The sequence below is a fragment of the Monopterus albus genome, unplaced genomic scaffold (assembly GCF_001952655.1).
Source record: "Monopterus albus unplaced genomic scaffold, M_albus_1.0 scaffold17.1, whole genome shotgun sequence".
Classification (NCBI taxonomy): Eukaryota; Metazoa; Chordata; class Actinopteri; order Synbranchiformes; family Synbranchidae; genus Monopterus; species Monopterus albus.
The window spans coordinates 1,251,270-1,266,676 of record NW_018127897.1 but is presented as its reverse complement, the minus strand read 5'-3'; the positions used below and the strand labels follow the sequence as shown (position 1 = coordinate 1,266,676).

General features: G+C 39.8%; 1 protein-coding gene across 1 annotated transcript in view; it reads right to left on the bottom strand.

The window, feature by feature from the left end:
- hcn4 (hyperpolarization activated cyclic nucleotide-gated potassium channel 4) overlaps window positions 1-15,117 on the bottom strand; it is an 81,060-nt gene extending 65,943 nt beyond the window's left edge. The window contains exons 1-2 of the mRNA XM_020592477.1: window positions 14,768-15,117; window positions 13,871-14,563 (exon numbers count right to left, since the gene is read on the bottom strand). Of these exons, the coding sequence (XP_020448133.1) occupies window positions 13,871-14,563; window positions 14,768-14,781 (707 nt within the window). The 5' untranslated portion in view covers window positions 14,782-15,117. The remainder of the gene's footprint in view (window positions 1-13,870; window positions 14,564-14,767) is intronic.
- Between the last annotated feature and the right edge of the window lie 290 nt (window positions 15,118-15,407).

The following is a 15,407-nucleotide window of genomic DNA, read 5'->3' as shown; positions in this document are numbered from 1 at the left end:
GTTTACACGATAAGCCTCTCTTATTCTCTGCACCCTGCCAGACAGGCTACCTGAAAGGGATTGCGAGAGCCACTACAAACAACAAACAATTACCTTTCAGAGTAGTCTGCATTTAAATTGAACAGACACAGAATCAAGAATGTAGCATCTATACCCCTGTGTTTACAGCTGATATATACAGAGTATTTGTTTCTGTATATACATGCATGCATGTATACATGTACTTGTTTAAATTTCCCTTGTTGAGATGCCAGTCTTTTGGCTCCCATGGTGGGAGAGTGATGGCATAACATGCAAGCAGATAATCTGTCATGTCAGGTTCAAGTGGCAAACAGTACTCCAGTCTCCCTCTATTATATTTTTACGCTGACTGAATGGGAGCAGAAAGACAGAGGTTGTACCGAGACTCCACTTTCATGAGGGCCCCAGCCAGCACTGTGCACACACTGAATGTGGTTTGGACTGATTAAATGATTGAAATTGGTGCAACCCCTTGCAGAGGAAGTGCTGTATGCATGCCACATTGTGATGAGTTGATGTGAGTGGCTTCATTCACATTTTCAGTCTGCAAATTTTCACTGTGTTTTGGTGAGCCAACCTGCTAACGTAGCCTACTCTACCTTTGCACCAATTTCTACAAGCAGTGTGTGTCAGCACTGATTAATAAAAACACTGTTTAACAACCAGTACCCTAACTAACACAAACGTATGATGTGTTGTTATGGTGCATTAACTATGGCCCAAGTTCGACAGTTAATAGCAGTGAATGTTCATGCTAACAAGGTAAACAAAACAGTCTTCTTCCCATTGTAATTCACATTCTGGCCATCCCCTGTAAGCAATTGGTTGATGCAATGCCTGTTCCAGATGATGTCACCATCCAGTGTGGCAGAAGTTGAACCAGATCCAACCTTTTTGCCCTGTAGAAATAACGGAGAGGGCTGCATTTTCACACCTTTGAAACTCATACCGCATTCCCACCAAAAGTATCGTGTATACATGGGTTTTTTATACCGGGCTAAACCATTAATTAGCTGACCCAGCTCAGCTCTCCGGCAGACAAGCTTGTTTCCCCTCTGGTATGTCATATTTGACATCATCACTCTGGAGATGTCAAATAGCTGCACAGAGTTGTAAACAAAGCATCATGGAAGCTAATGAGACAGTCAGCTTTATTTCTTTGTATTTACTTCTGTTCATCTTTCAAAGTATAGAAACTTGATGTAGACTGAACCATGTTAGAGCATTGATTGAATGAAGATGGATAGAATTTATGCCTGAGACACTGATGACGTGCAAATCATTACGTACATTTGCAAATTTAGCCAGGTCTTGCTTTCCCATTGTTTCCAAGCCGAGGTGAGCCGAGATAAAGTGGATAATAACCTGTGTTGATTGCATTTGTCCCAGTAGTTGCATTCCCACTGCCGTCAAAAGCTGAGGTGTGGCAAGTTTATACGTGTTTTTTGGGCAGTGGGAAAGGGGCTTTAGTCTGAATATGGGCTCAAACCACAAGCATTAGCATTACAAGCAGGGTATGTAAACATACTCACTAGTTTAGAGGTAAAACGAGGGAGGTTATGCGGGATGAAGAATGGGGTATACCGCTAGTTAAACACAGCTAAAGTTTGCTTCAGTTTTGTTACTGAGCAGTGATTATTATGGATGACAAATGTCAGGGATATAAAATACTGATTACTAAAATTAATCACTTTGCATGACCATTGCCCCCAGAGTGCCTTTGGTGAAGGCAATATTGTTGACATCCATTTTGTTTGTTAAAACTGGTTTCTTTTCCCACAAAGCTGAGCAATGGCATAACTGTTTTTTTCCTCTGTTTTAGTGACAGTGTCTACTGGTAAATTATAAAGCATTAATGTATAGTATGTACTGTATTTTGCCTTTGTAAAATACGTTTCTTCAGTCTTTTTGATATATGTATAGTTAATGTAGTATTCAATATTGTCATTTAAATTGTATCATGTATGGTATCAAATATATCATCTACAGTACTTTAATAGCATTTAAAGTCAGGGTGAGAATAATGTACTCTACTATTGTATTATATGTTGTTAAAATAATTTATATTCAAAACATAAAACATGTAAAACAAAGAAGAAAATAATTTTTGATTTTATAGTTTGCAGGGACAAACAATGGTACAGCATGGATAATGTTGACAGAGAATTTGCTTTCCCTTTGAAACAACTGTTAGTGTTAATTTCCAGTATAGTTGCATTTTATCTGCTATATCACAAGTTTAACTGAACTAGTTCTAAACTGCATTTAAACTCAAATGAAAACTGAAACAGCCTCATGAAGTCCATTGCTAATTATGAATTAATAAATGTGGTGGATTGAGTAAAAGTTAAGCATGAAAGGCTCATGTGAGAAAAAATTCACACTTAACAGGAGAAGAACATCTGTAATAACAAAAATAAACAGCCTGTGTGTTGTCAATAAAAGAGCATCCCTTCAGTCTTAAACAAGCAAGGAGGAAAGAAAAACAATTCAGGTTAAAAGGGTTAATCCTGTTTTTGTTGTCACCCGCTCCAGTGAACTGTTATAACGGCACTGTCTTTGCTAAGCACAGCCAGCAGGTACACAGCAAACATATCACTAACAACAGGGCTGTGCAGTTGCAGGTGGCTATATTTAGGTGAGGCATACTGTTTTATGAAACCCACGCTAAGACGATTTCATTAGAGATAGAGGCAAATCTCCCCAACCTTCGGCTATGAGAAAACAAAGGGATTTGCTAAATACCTACAGAGGTTAGAGGAGAAGCAGAATCAACTGAAAGGAGTCCACCTTATCTAACATAAAAAAAGAGTCAGAAATCGGATTACAAGTAGTTCTACAGGCAGGACAAGCAAGGGTCATTTGTGTCATTTGTGACTGAAAGCAAAATTCCATCTGGGTCTGTTATTTAACATAGCCAAGAGAAAGACAATGCTACAGCCATCCACTGTAGCAGAACACCTTCTCCAACAGAAAAAGGTCTGACCCTGCAGGTAAGCAGTGACGAATGTAAAAGAAGGAGATTCACATCTGTCAAAATGCAAAACACAGGAGTGGAATACTATCACTTGATTGATAATTGACTGACAGGTCTAGCAGTGCACAAACTAACACTAAACCACCAGTTAAATCTAAATTATTTGATAATTTTTTTGTAATTAGATAAAATTTCAAAATTTTCAGTTGTGATCATCTGACAGAAACAACTTTTTAGTTATGCTTGTGAATAGATTTCATATGCATGTGGCATAATTTGCTTCTGTCTGTCCTCACCCCTATTTGTCTGTATGCATGTTGCTTTATTGTGTCTTTTAGTGTTTTGTGTATCTGGGTCTCCTTAAATAATGTCATTGCTTACTATATTGTTCAGTTAGCACTGCATTTAACTGATCTAAAATATACAGGCATACTACTGCTGCAAGTCAACTCATTCTTTAAATACCAATTCTCTGCCAATGCTTTAACAAGAATTTAAACCATTCAGAAGTGAAATAATGCCTGTTTCTTTTCACTTTAACTTCAATCAAAATTGATGATATGGGCAGCAATTCAGACATCTGGAACTAGTATCATCAGTCTCAGACACTCAAGAACATGCCCCAGATCCGCTGATTGAAAAAAGTCCAGCCTAAACTTGCTCTAATGTTTGAATAACTCAGAAGTGGGCACTTACTGTAAGAGCTCTGACTTAATCATGAAATCAACAGAACCACTTTGCAAACTGACCAGATCTAATCAGGGAGTCCACTGAGATGAATGAACTCAGTTAGCCAAGTACAGTAGGTGTTTCTTGTCCCGTGCTCAGACCAGTAGATCTTCCCTTCATTTTCTGGCTGTTTCTGGTGGAGAGACTCTGTCCGTAGTGGCTAGCCCCTGCCCATGTCTTTGTAGCCCTGCAGAGTCCTTCACAGTTTCTCAGAGCACAGCCTGTTATCTATTTTCTCCAAGGAACAAAAGTTGCGCAAGGGTAAATAAAGATGCCTCCTGAGGTTAGACAGTGGCAGGCACAGAGAGCTCTCTAGCCAGTGCTGTCAGTGCACTTATCCTACTAGCGTATGCCAGTATCTGCACTCCAGCTTTGTGGACTGTCATCTTTGGCCACTAATTGCATCTGTGTTTTATCATGATGCCTTGTTATCTCGTACAGGGTCTTTAGGGTCATGTCAAAGGGGTTCCCTGTCAGCCAGCCACAAAGTGTGACAGAGGAGACATTGGCCAGCGCCTCCCAAGTGAACACAAAACAACCTCTTCCCCCAACAAGCACGCTGAACAGGAAAGAGCCAGAGAGAGAAGGTCTTTCTCTTAACATCGATAACGTGCTAAGATAATGTACCGTATTAGGTGCTGGTCACAATGCACACCATCAGCTCATGCCCTTGTTCTGATCTGCAGTAGCACAAGGTCATTATCTTCACTGTTTCAGGTGCTGCAATCAGCAAATGGAGCAGCCACAATGAAAGCTTTTTCTGTCCATTGCCAGAACAGTGATCAGAGGTTAAAGGGCGACAGGAAGAGTAAGGGCAGAAAAGAAATTAAGGGGAGAGAAATGCGGAAACAGTAAGAGAAAATACGTTAATAATGAAGGGCAGAGACAACCAACTATGAAACCAAACATATTTTTCTGCAATAATAATCTCTTAAAGAAGGAGATGAGGAAAAACAAAAGTAGAGGTAATACAAACAAAATGTAACACAGCAGAAGCTGATTGAAAACCCTCACTAAGAAGACACTGAGCATGAAATGAAATCAAACTGGAGATGATGATGCAGTTTGTCTGATTTTTTTGCTGGCCTGCCTGAGTAAGCAAAAACAAAGATTTATCAAAGTGTTAAATCAAACAGGGCAGGATTTATCATGTTCATCTGTTAGCTCTAATGTTTCTCGATTGTCCATGCTAAGTAGGGACACAAATTTGATTTAAACACATTGACTTTGCTGCTGTGTCTCATTTCAGTCCAACACTAGGTAACATGGTATGACCAAAGCTGGTGTGACAAAAAGGGTACTAAGGAGATAGTGAAGATAAATCAGGTGTCACCCCACACCCATCACATAGTGGAAACAATCTGTCTCACCACTACATGTCTTATAATCCAGCCATTTGTCCGGGTCTTCTAGACACTCAGTGTGTGGGCCAGGGCCAGGCCAAACACATTGATCCAGAGAAGTACTTCCTGTGAGCCACGCCAGCCGCACACCGAGTTCTTTATTCAGTGTTCTGGATTTTGGTCCTCTCTGAGTGGAAACCCCACTGTGTCCAAAGACCTTCAACCTTCTGTGCATTCTAACAGCAATTCTAACAACCCTATGCAATCACAGCATATGGCAATCGCAGATGAATTACAAGCGGCTTGTTTGAATGATCATTTAAACTGCAATGAAGATATAGAAGAATTCTTACTTTTCCTGATATGATATTATTGTTACATTACATTACAGACTTATTGATAATTTTAATTTTATTTTATCTTATCTTATTTTTTTCCATTGCTACCTGTTTTAGGCCCCAAGTTACATATGAAATTGCACTGAGCAGATATAAAGTAAGCAAAATAAGGTGTAGATGCACAACTGTGGCAAGAAAATATGGTTATAATCAATTTGACAATATTAACAAGAACATTTTCCATTAGCAATATATACAGATGGGTGGCAAATGAAAGGAAAAACCAACATGTGCCTTAGTAAAGTGCTGGGCCAACACTTGCCACAAGAACAGCTTGACATTGACACTACATATTTCTTCCAACAGATATTCCTTCATTTGGATGATGGTGGTGGAGACGCTTTCTAACACGTCGCTCAAAAATACCTAGTAGGTGTTCAGCTGGGTTGAGATCTGGGGACTGTAAAGGCTATAGGGTATGATTCACATCATTTTCATACTCAAACCCTTCAGTGACACCTCATGCCCTATGGAAGGGGGAAACTGTTATCCTGGTAGAGACCGCTCCCATCAGGACAGAAGTGATTCTTCCCTGCAGGGGTCAAGCAATCAAGTTTTTCTTTGCCACCATTCTCTATATAGGTCTATGTAATATAATATAGCCAATGACTTGTACACAGTAATAAAAATGACCTGAACATGAAAGTCAATTTTCAACCTTGGGAAATGTAATTTGTCAAAATAAGCCAAAGTTCAAACTTTTTTTTAAATAACATTTCAGCCGCACCTCATGGTTTCCATTCCATTCCAAGAGCATTTGCTTGGTGGTCATGAAACTAGTGGTAACTGAAACTAATTTTTTAGCAAACTCCATTTGAAAACTGATACAATTTAAGTTGTGCTTGAGTTAAAGTTTAGTCAAATATTGATCAACAAATTATTGATTAAGTCAACATAATGATCTCTTTTACAATTACAGTATTTTAAAAAACTTGATTTTTAAAACTACCCCAGATTTCTTAATTTTGTAATTTGTGTTTGATATGATCTGATATTGTTCCACAGAGAGTCCATAGACGACTAGCCCCAGCTCATAGTTGTAAAAGCCGCGCATAGTGTTTAGATATGTAAACCTCCCACAAGCAAGACAAAGCAACATAAGTTCTTGTTCTTTACATTTCAAGTATTTTAACAGTTAAAAGGTAGGAAAGACGAACAAGACTGGGATGTAAAATAATGAAATGCAATGACAGTGTCTGCATAATGTAACTGTCACTTTCATACTGTATGACATTATTTTCCGCCTGAGTCGCCTACGAGTGTTTCTGGCATATTGTGCTAATTGGCTTTGAACTTCATGGACATCACTTGTGAAGCTGACTGTAATGGTGAGTGTCTTACATTACATTTAGTGGTTTCTAACATAGCGGTCCCCATATTGTGTCCACCCCATGGAGCAGCATATCAGTGCCAGTCTCACATCTTGGCCATTTCCTAGCTAGGCTGATAAGAAAGAAAGAAATCCAATTTCAGAGAGACAAGGATTCCCCACCTGGGACACAGATAGGGCTGAAAAGGTCAAACTGCATGTACTAGATATAGCTGAATCTGCATGAGGAGGAGTGAGTGGGCTGGGGCTGCAGCGTGCATGCTGGGGTAAACACATAGGGTGCTGCAGTTTGGTTAGTGTAAACTGTGCTTAAAAAACATGGTATTTTTGGGACAGAATTAAACAAGCAATCTGTCAGCTGAAGGACAAATCAGGGCCAAAACACAGTTTGCAATTGCTGTAATACTTGAGGTCATTTTAACTTGCATGAGGTGCAAAGGATTGGCTTACATATATAGTAACAGATCATTCATGGCTAAGGCCAGAGTGGTGTACTGATCTGGCATTAATATACTATGACTGTTAGGGTTTTGGACCCTTATTGTCTTAACATTAGTAAATCCCAGCCATCTGGCTTCTAACTAAACAAGAATAAACCAAGAAAGACGTTGCAAGCTCTATTTCAATTTTGTGTGAATAGCACACCTGGACGCTGAATGGAAGACATCAGAGAGAAGTGATAACATACAGGAGGTATTTTAACTGAAGCAATCTAAATTATTCATTCCAACCGTGCTGACTCTTCCCATAAAATACAGCATGCTGTGCTTTCTTGATTGCTGGCAGCCATGTGATTTCTTGTTTTCAAAAGTTTTTCTTATTTATGAGCAATCAATCCTTCAGTCATTACTCATGGGTTAGTAAAAGCAATAACACCAGAGAGTCTGGTTATCATTTAGGTGATGATGCAGAAGGCTGAATCACTGCAGTACTTGTAATCAAAGTAATGAATGGCCTCTTGGGTATCATTAAAAGATTACACCTATAGTCTCTTTGTATGCTGATTGCTTTTTTGACCGAGTGAAATTAATACTAAAAAGTGAGATCTATGAACAAAGTCAGTAGTGTATATTGTATTTAGTTTGAAAATAATAAGAATCACACAGCAGACATCACTGTAAAATTCTCTCTTCACATTGCTAACAGTGAGTTGCCACTACGTTTGCACAATTCATACAATATGTTAAGTGTCATAATGCGAACAAATCAGTCTGTAATGTGTTTCCTCCCTTTCTCAGCTCCTACCCTGCATTGGTCAGGTGGACAGGTGAGGTCAACTACGGATCATGCATGGTGAAAGCAGACACACAAACAGGATGTTGTGCTAAAATAGAGCTGTTGCACAGCCATAAGCAGTACAGTATATGCCAACATGAAGAAAAAATGGTCTACAGAAGTCTTTGTACCTCACATGTCACACACAAGGCGCTTCAAACATGACTTAAGTACGGGGTAATAAACTCTTAAACACATTTTCTCCATTAAGCATCCTGAAATGCTGAGATAAGTGAAACTGACATATTTACCTCTGGTCAGTGGAACAATAATCACATCTCTCCACTGGCAAGAGGAAAAAAATGACATTGAAATGTGTTAAAAGAGGAAAAACTCGAGAATGGGTCTTGTCTGACTAGTGTTGTGTATCCACCTGGAGAGAATATAAATTGATGTTGCAGTGCAGAGGCTGGGGAGGACACACAACATTAGATTTGTCAGGTGACTGAAACACATCAAGCACAGTAGCCGGATGACATGCAGCACTTAACAGGAAAAGCTTCTAGCGAGGTTTCCCATTTTCAAAATGTATATAATGTCCAGTCAATCTAAATAATCTCATTTTGAGATTATCGTCACTTTGCCAAGGTAAAACTCAGTTCTCTCCATTATACATAAAGCTGAATTAAATGATGTATCAGGAGGGGGAAAAATCACTGACATGCAAAGTAAAAAAAGACATTTCTTAACAGTTGTGATCATGCGTTCTAATTTCACACTCCCACACAAGTGTGCCTGGCAAGGTCACACTATACCATTCAATCATTCTGCCACTATGACAGGCAACCTTCCACCCACTGGCCATGCACATCCTCCCTGGGCAACCTCCATTAAATAAATTGATCTGCAATAATCTCTACACTCCTAATATTTGTGGATGAGCACAACAGCCTTTTTTGATTACCACACTTTCAGGCCCAGCCAGAACCATATGTAAACACCCTGTCCTACCCTCACAAAATTAGACAAGGTATTAGTTAATGGCAACCAAAAGGAATAAAGTGTCATTCATCATATGTACTCTCAAGCCTTCTTCCCTAATTCCCCATGTGGATTAGTATTATAAAGCAATTGGGCATGGCCCATTAAGGGACAAAATAACAATCTGTGGACTCAGTTCATAAATATAGCATTTTTATTTAAATATGCTGATCTCATATAGAACTTGTAATCATTAATATTAAAACTTGCTAAACTAAGAAACTGTCAAACCCTGTTTAAGTGTGGTTGTGAGCGTTCATGTCCATCTCCACTGCATCTCCAGTACCTCATCTTGACCTTCTTGCCACCCACCAGACTCCTGCCACCGCTGCAAGAAAATGAATCACCCTCGCTGCAACCGTGTATGTCTCCCCATCTCATTTTCCAATGAATCCAATGATCGCAAGCTGGCCTCAGCAAGACCCAAACAAATCAATAGCAAACCATACTCTCAAATCAAACGTAATCAACCAAACCCAGTGAATGCTCTAATCTGATCCCATGTGGTAAGTTTACTTTATCTTCAACAAAAGGTCTGCAACTGTTAGTAGCTGCTAATGATAAGGACCACAAACCTAAGGTGCATAAATTGCGCAGTATCTAAAAGATCTCAATATTCATCAAAGGGATAATAACATAAGAATGATTTCCTCCATTTTCTCACAAAGTACAAGAGCAGTCTAATTCAGGTAATGCAGCTACCATTTTCTTTACTTTTACTTGTAAGGTCAACACTGTGAGGAGCTCTCTAGAATTTCACTCTCTCTCTCTATTGAGGCTAATGGAGAATATTAGAAATGCTATGGCTCACTTTAACAAGAGAATGAAAACTTCAAATCATAATATGGTTAAATTAATAGTTAATATAAACACCTTCAGGAATACACTGCACATTTTCATTTAGTCAAGACTTAAAAGTCATTTTCCTTTAACTATACTGTATTATAGTCCTAATGTGTACATCAGTAACTACATCTGCTCTGCTTTTCTTTAATGTATTCCCTACAAAAGAGAAAAAGAGAGAGAGAGAAAGAGAAACAAAACTGTAAGATATCTTTTTAGAGGATTTATTTTTATTTTTCCCACTGTCTGGGTAATTGTGTTCTGGGAAACAAAACTGGATATGTGGGAGAAATATAAAGCTGTTGAAAAGTGGACTTTGCAAAGAGGATGGAAGGATTCGTCTGACTCTGGTGAAGGGATTTAAATGACTGACAGAAATTGAAGGACAGCCGACCCCCCACGGTTCTAAAGGGAAGAGGTGGGCTTAATAAAGCCTTCAGTGCAAAAAAAAATTAAACATGTAATGTGCAACATCTTCGTTTCTATCTCTCCAGAGAAATGTGAAAGACTTTCCAACAGATGTGTCCTCTGGGCTCTGAATCACAAGATAATTAAAAGGCACTTGACGATCAGAGGGTTGAATTCTAATATTGTGCCACATCGTCTGTTTAGAACTCTGTACAATGCTGTTGCATTGATAAAATCCACTCAAAGGGGTCTGTGCAAACAAGTAAAAAAAAAAGATCATTACTTGGGATTCATCATGCTAGACAGAGGATCTATTCTGTATGAGAGGCATCATTCTGTCCATCAAACACTGCCATATTCTATTATCTTTGAAAGGGGCATACATATCTTATGACTTGTATCAATCTCTGTTTATGAACAGGGACACACAATATCAATAGGTCTCAGCACAGAAGATGGTACTGCAACATTTGAATAACACATAAATCCATACTTTCATAACAAGAGAAGAGTAAGCTGGCAGGGCAGAGCAGACACCAAACAGAAACATCCAGCGAGGAGCAGAGCAGAACCAGTCATGTGTCTGGCTCAACAATCTTATCAAACCCCCACAGATATTTTATGGTCATCATGTGCTTAATAATCCTTCTTATTTAAACGACACCCTACTGTACTATTCAGCTGTTTTGTACAGATGCTTGTCTCCTTCTTATGTGTTATAGATGTCACCCTCTGGTTAAGTGACCACGTCTGATCACTGGGAGATGCTTGTTCAGCAACAAAGGAGGCTGTTCAGCTTTGGATCTGGAAATGAGACTGTAGATTGGATTATGATGCCATTTTTAATCTGTCTTTTCCTTTGCGAAATATTGCTCCTCCCCTGCTTCTTAGCATTATACAATACTTTAACAAGAGGTGATTCTGCAGAATTTTAGCACACTGGTCACTATGTAATTCCCTGTGACACCCTAATTTGAGTTTATAGGTGCCAATGCTTTCATCCAGACATGGGAATAAAACTTTTAGTCACAGAGACCCTTCTCTTCTTTGGGCCCATTAAAAGAACTCACTCATCTTCTTGTATACTTTAATTACACTCATCTTGTCCTGTCTGATTTTAGAGGACATGGGTGTCCAAGTATCATATTTCTTTAGAAGTTTATTAAAAATAAAATACTAGCTGTAGCTCATCTCCACATGCTGCATTAAGTCGCTGACATAATGTGCTATTTTTGTCCACATCACATGGATATTATTTGAAGCATATTAATGCTGACAAAAATGTCATATATTTTGACTTCAATAATGGGCTTTTAACCGACTCCCTGCATACTTCGTCTTTTCCCTGTTTGCTGCAGAGAAATGTACAACTGTCTTTAATCATACTACGTTAACTGAGGTACAAACTCATTTTTTTACTCTCCTGATTGAGTGCAACATCTGTGGTTTTAATTGTAGAGGTGCATGATTACGTAATCATAGTGGTGAGTGCTTGAACCACAAGCGAACTGCTCTCAGCTCACCAAAATGTTTAATTATGGTAATATACAGTATCCACCCTCAGACCCTGAACAAGTGGGTGGCTAACCTCATTTTTTTAGAGCACTTCTCTCTTAGAGCTTTTTCAATTTTCTGTTTATTTTGGTACATCTCACTGAGAGAGTGTCTCACTGAGTGCAGTGTGCAACAGATTCCCTGTTTCAGCATCTTGCTCAAAGACACTTATGGCTGGTGCCAAATCTATGACCTTTAAGCTATCAAGACAGTCAGTCAGGCCCCAAATCAGCCTTCCTGATTACATTTAACATAGTTAGCAAGAGACCGCAGGGGATCACAGGAAACACAACCATCTTAGAGGAGCATAACAAACATCACTAAGGGTCAAATACATGTCTCACTTTCTAATGGCACTATGTTCAAACTGTGACTTGGAAAATGGGAACCTTTATATTATCTTATGTGTTATGAGCTTAAAATCAATGTGCTTGGATGCTGGTCAGGTTTGTATTTGTTTAAAGGTTTTGACTGAATAGACTGACAAAAGAGAGATATTTTCTTTATGCAGAAGAAACCAATCGCAGATTGGAAACACAACAGAGCTGATCACCTGGGTCTGGTTATACCTGAATATAATGTGTGCTGTTAGAAGAAATGTGATGTTAGTTTTGCCTTCCTACCCACTCAGTAATAGACACCAGTTTACTTTGGTTAAAAAAACTTCATGACAATTCAGGACAGCTTACTAAATTCACAAAAACACCCAGTGAAGTCAGCCACCACAGTATACTGTATTTGCCCATTTTCTCAGGATAAACAGGAAGATATATGTGTCTGTTTTCAATTCTTATTCTGGGAAAAGTCTTATTTAGTCTTTGCCTCTGACACTGCAGACCTGTGAGCAACTCACACTACAACTCACATGTCTCTCAGAGTCAGACATCTTGTTCTTGAGGGAGAGAAACACTTTTTTTTTTAATTTGTGGTAAAGTGATTTTTTTTTTCTTACAGTAGGCTATATTGCATGTCATTAAACAATCATAGCCAATCAAACACCAGGCAGGCTACACTACATTCAGTGCTGCAGACCAGGAGAAAGGTGATGATGCTGCTTATAGCCAAACACATGTCTCACACACTGTTTATAAGCACTGTGTGATAACTATTCAAAAATTCTACAATTGAGGACAGCAGACCTTAATGTTTCACAGTTAAGAGGCTCCATGTTGCCATGAACCTGATGCATACAGTAGGAATAACATACTCAAAGGCTCTAACAAGTGATCTGTTGGACAACAAGAGTGGTTATGGACTCTATTCAGTTGTCTTGATGTATTTTGTTAATAGATTAGATGACACAGTTGAATGCAGACACAATACCTGTTGATCAGTTTTCCAATTGCTCTACAACTAGAAATATTAATCATGTTTATTCTAATAGGATTATTTAACAGTTATTTTTCAAAAATGATGTGCAAAAGAAGAGACAAAGAAAAAAATCAATATATATGCCTCTAAAGACAATGTGACTAACCCTAATCAATGATAAATGAGGTCCCCTGAGCACAGATTGTGCCAAATAAAGAAGAAGAATCAATTAAAGGGATTCAATTATGTATCCATTTGGATAGCAGCTGCCCAAGATAGTCAAATTGGCCTAATTAGCAAAGGTTGTGTTATCTGTGGGTGTTTTCATAAAAAGACAGTGTGCCCAAGGGTCTCCTAATAAGAAATATCATTCTTCTACTGTGTTATGGCACAAAACATCCTTTATTAATCAATAAATAAATTGGTATATTGCAAGGATGTATTTTTATAATGCAGTAAAGCCAATTGATTAAAACCATGGCCTTGATTCAATGTTATGTTTCAAAGTGAAGGAGCAAGATCAGTGATGAAGGTGGTAGCTATTAAGATGGAAAAACAACGGATTTATTTGGTGATGAATGCCCTAATAAATGATAAAGACACTGGGGAAAGCATCTGGACCTGTGCACAGCACCGACGTTGACGTGGTGCTTCATTCTGTCTAGTGTTTGGATAGCATGTGCGTGGTGTCTAAATTTACCTGAAATCACTGTACGGGTGAATTATCCAAAATCCGGCGGACTTAACCCGCTCTTGTTCCCGTTCAACCGCCTTCTCACTTCCAAACATCCTCAGTGAGAACTTGTTGACCCCTGGTTGAAGCATTGCTCCAAACTGCCTGTGTATGAACCCAGCTTGATATAATCTCTCGTCGTCCGGCAGAATTTGATCAATGCCATCCAACTTTATAAACCCTGACTGCTGGTCTGGGGAGTCGTTTTGGGTAACACCGCCGCCACTGGCCCCTTGCGCACCTTGATCCAGCTGTCCATCACCGACGGCTCCATGGGGGCTCTCTTCGCTCGGGGTGACATCCCCCTCGTTGATGAGGCGCCTCTCCTCCGCCGACTCCGAGTCGTGCACATGCCGACTTGTGATTGACGAGAGGCTGCCTCGGAACCTCCGGCAATCTCCATTTGAGCTGGTCTTCATCGGTCTCCCGATGTCCGTCTCCATGATCACAGACTCCCCACTTTTGGTCTCCCCGATGCCTTTGCAGCTTCCCCCAGAGGTCGGCGACGGTGATGGTATAGGCTTCATCCTAATGCTCTTCCTCCGGGTGTCCTTGTCTGCGTCTTCTCCTTCACCCATCATAGATGATTTCTGTCCAGTGTGCTGTGGCAAACTGTAGAGCCTTTTACGCATGGAGGAGTGCAACCTGTCCATTATGACACTGAGACACAGTGAAGAAAATAATGTAAAAATTAAAATTGGCAGGCTGTATTATAACTATTATTGGCATCAGCCCCCTATCTTTCTGGGAGAGCGATCAGTCTGGAGCTAATCTGAATCCCTGAAAGCCTGCTGTACACATGACATGGGCCACCGTGGCTCTAATGAAACAGACAAGAGATATTCTTTGTCATACTGAGACTACCTGACAGTTTGCATATGTCCTCACACACAGCCAGGGCGGTCTGCTTGGCCACTGCGTCCCCGATGTACATCCTTGTGCCGTTCCGACATTGTGCGCAAAAGTGGAAAAAACTGCTTGAAAGTCACCTTAGCGTGACATGTGAGAGACGTGCCCACGGACAGTGATATGAAGACGAGGGAAAGGTCATGCACGACGAAGGATGCTCTTTTCATCAGATGTCTCACCAGCTGCCATCAAACAAGGCGACACGATAACACGAAATACAATGGAGCATTCCAGGGACCGCTGACATCACTGATCCATAGTCAGGATGCATTTTGGTGAAACGTGAATATTCATGAAGCTGATCTATTGGGTTGCCATAGGAGCGAAAACTGCAAATAAGCTCAGCCCACCTTGTTTAAAGGGGAATGCTCTTCCCATTCTTAAAACGCTCTCCTGTTGTTTCAAGTTAAGGCTACAGGTAGGCAAAGCAAACCCACAGTTCAGCTCTGCAAGGCTGTGGGCACCACTTGGAAAAACCATGTCGCCTGATTGCTATTCAGATGATCAGGGTGATCCACTGCGTAATTTGCGCACACAAATGCATAAGGTGAAGCTATAACAGGCTCTTCTTGGCAAAATCTGGTTGACCAAAGAG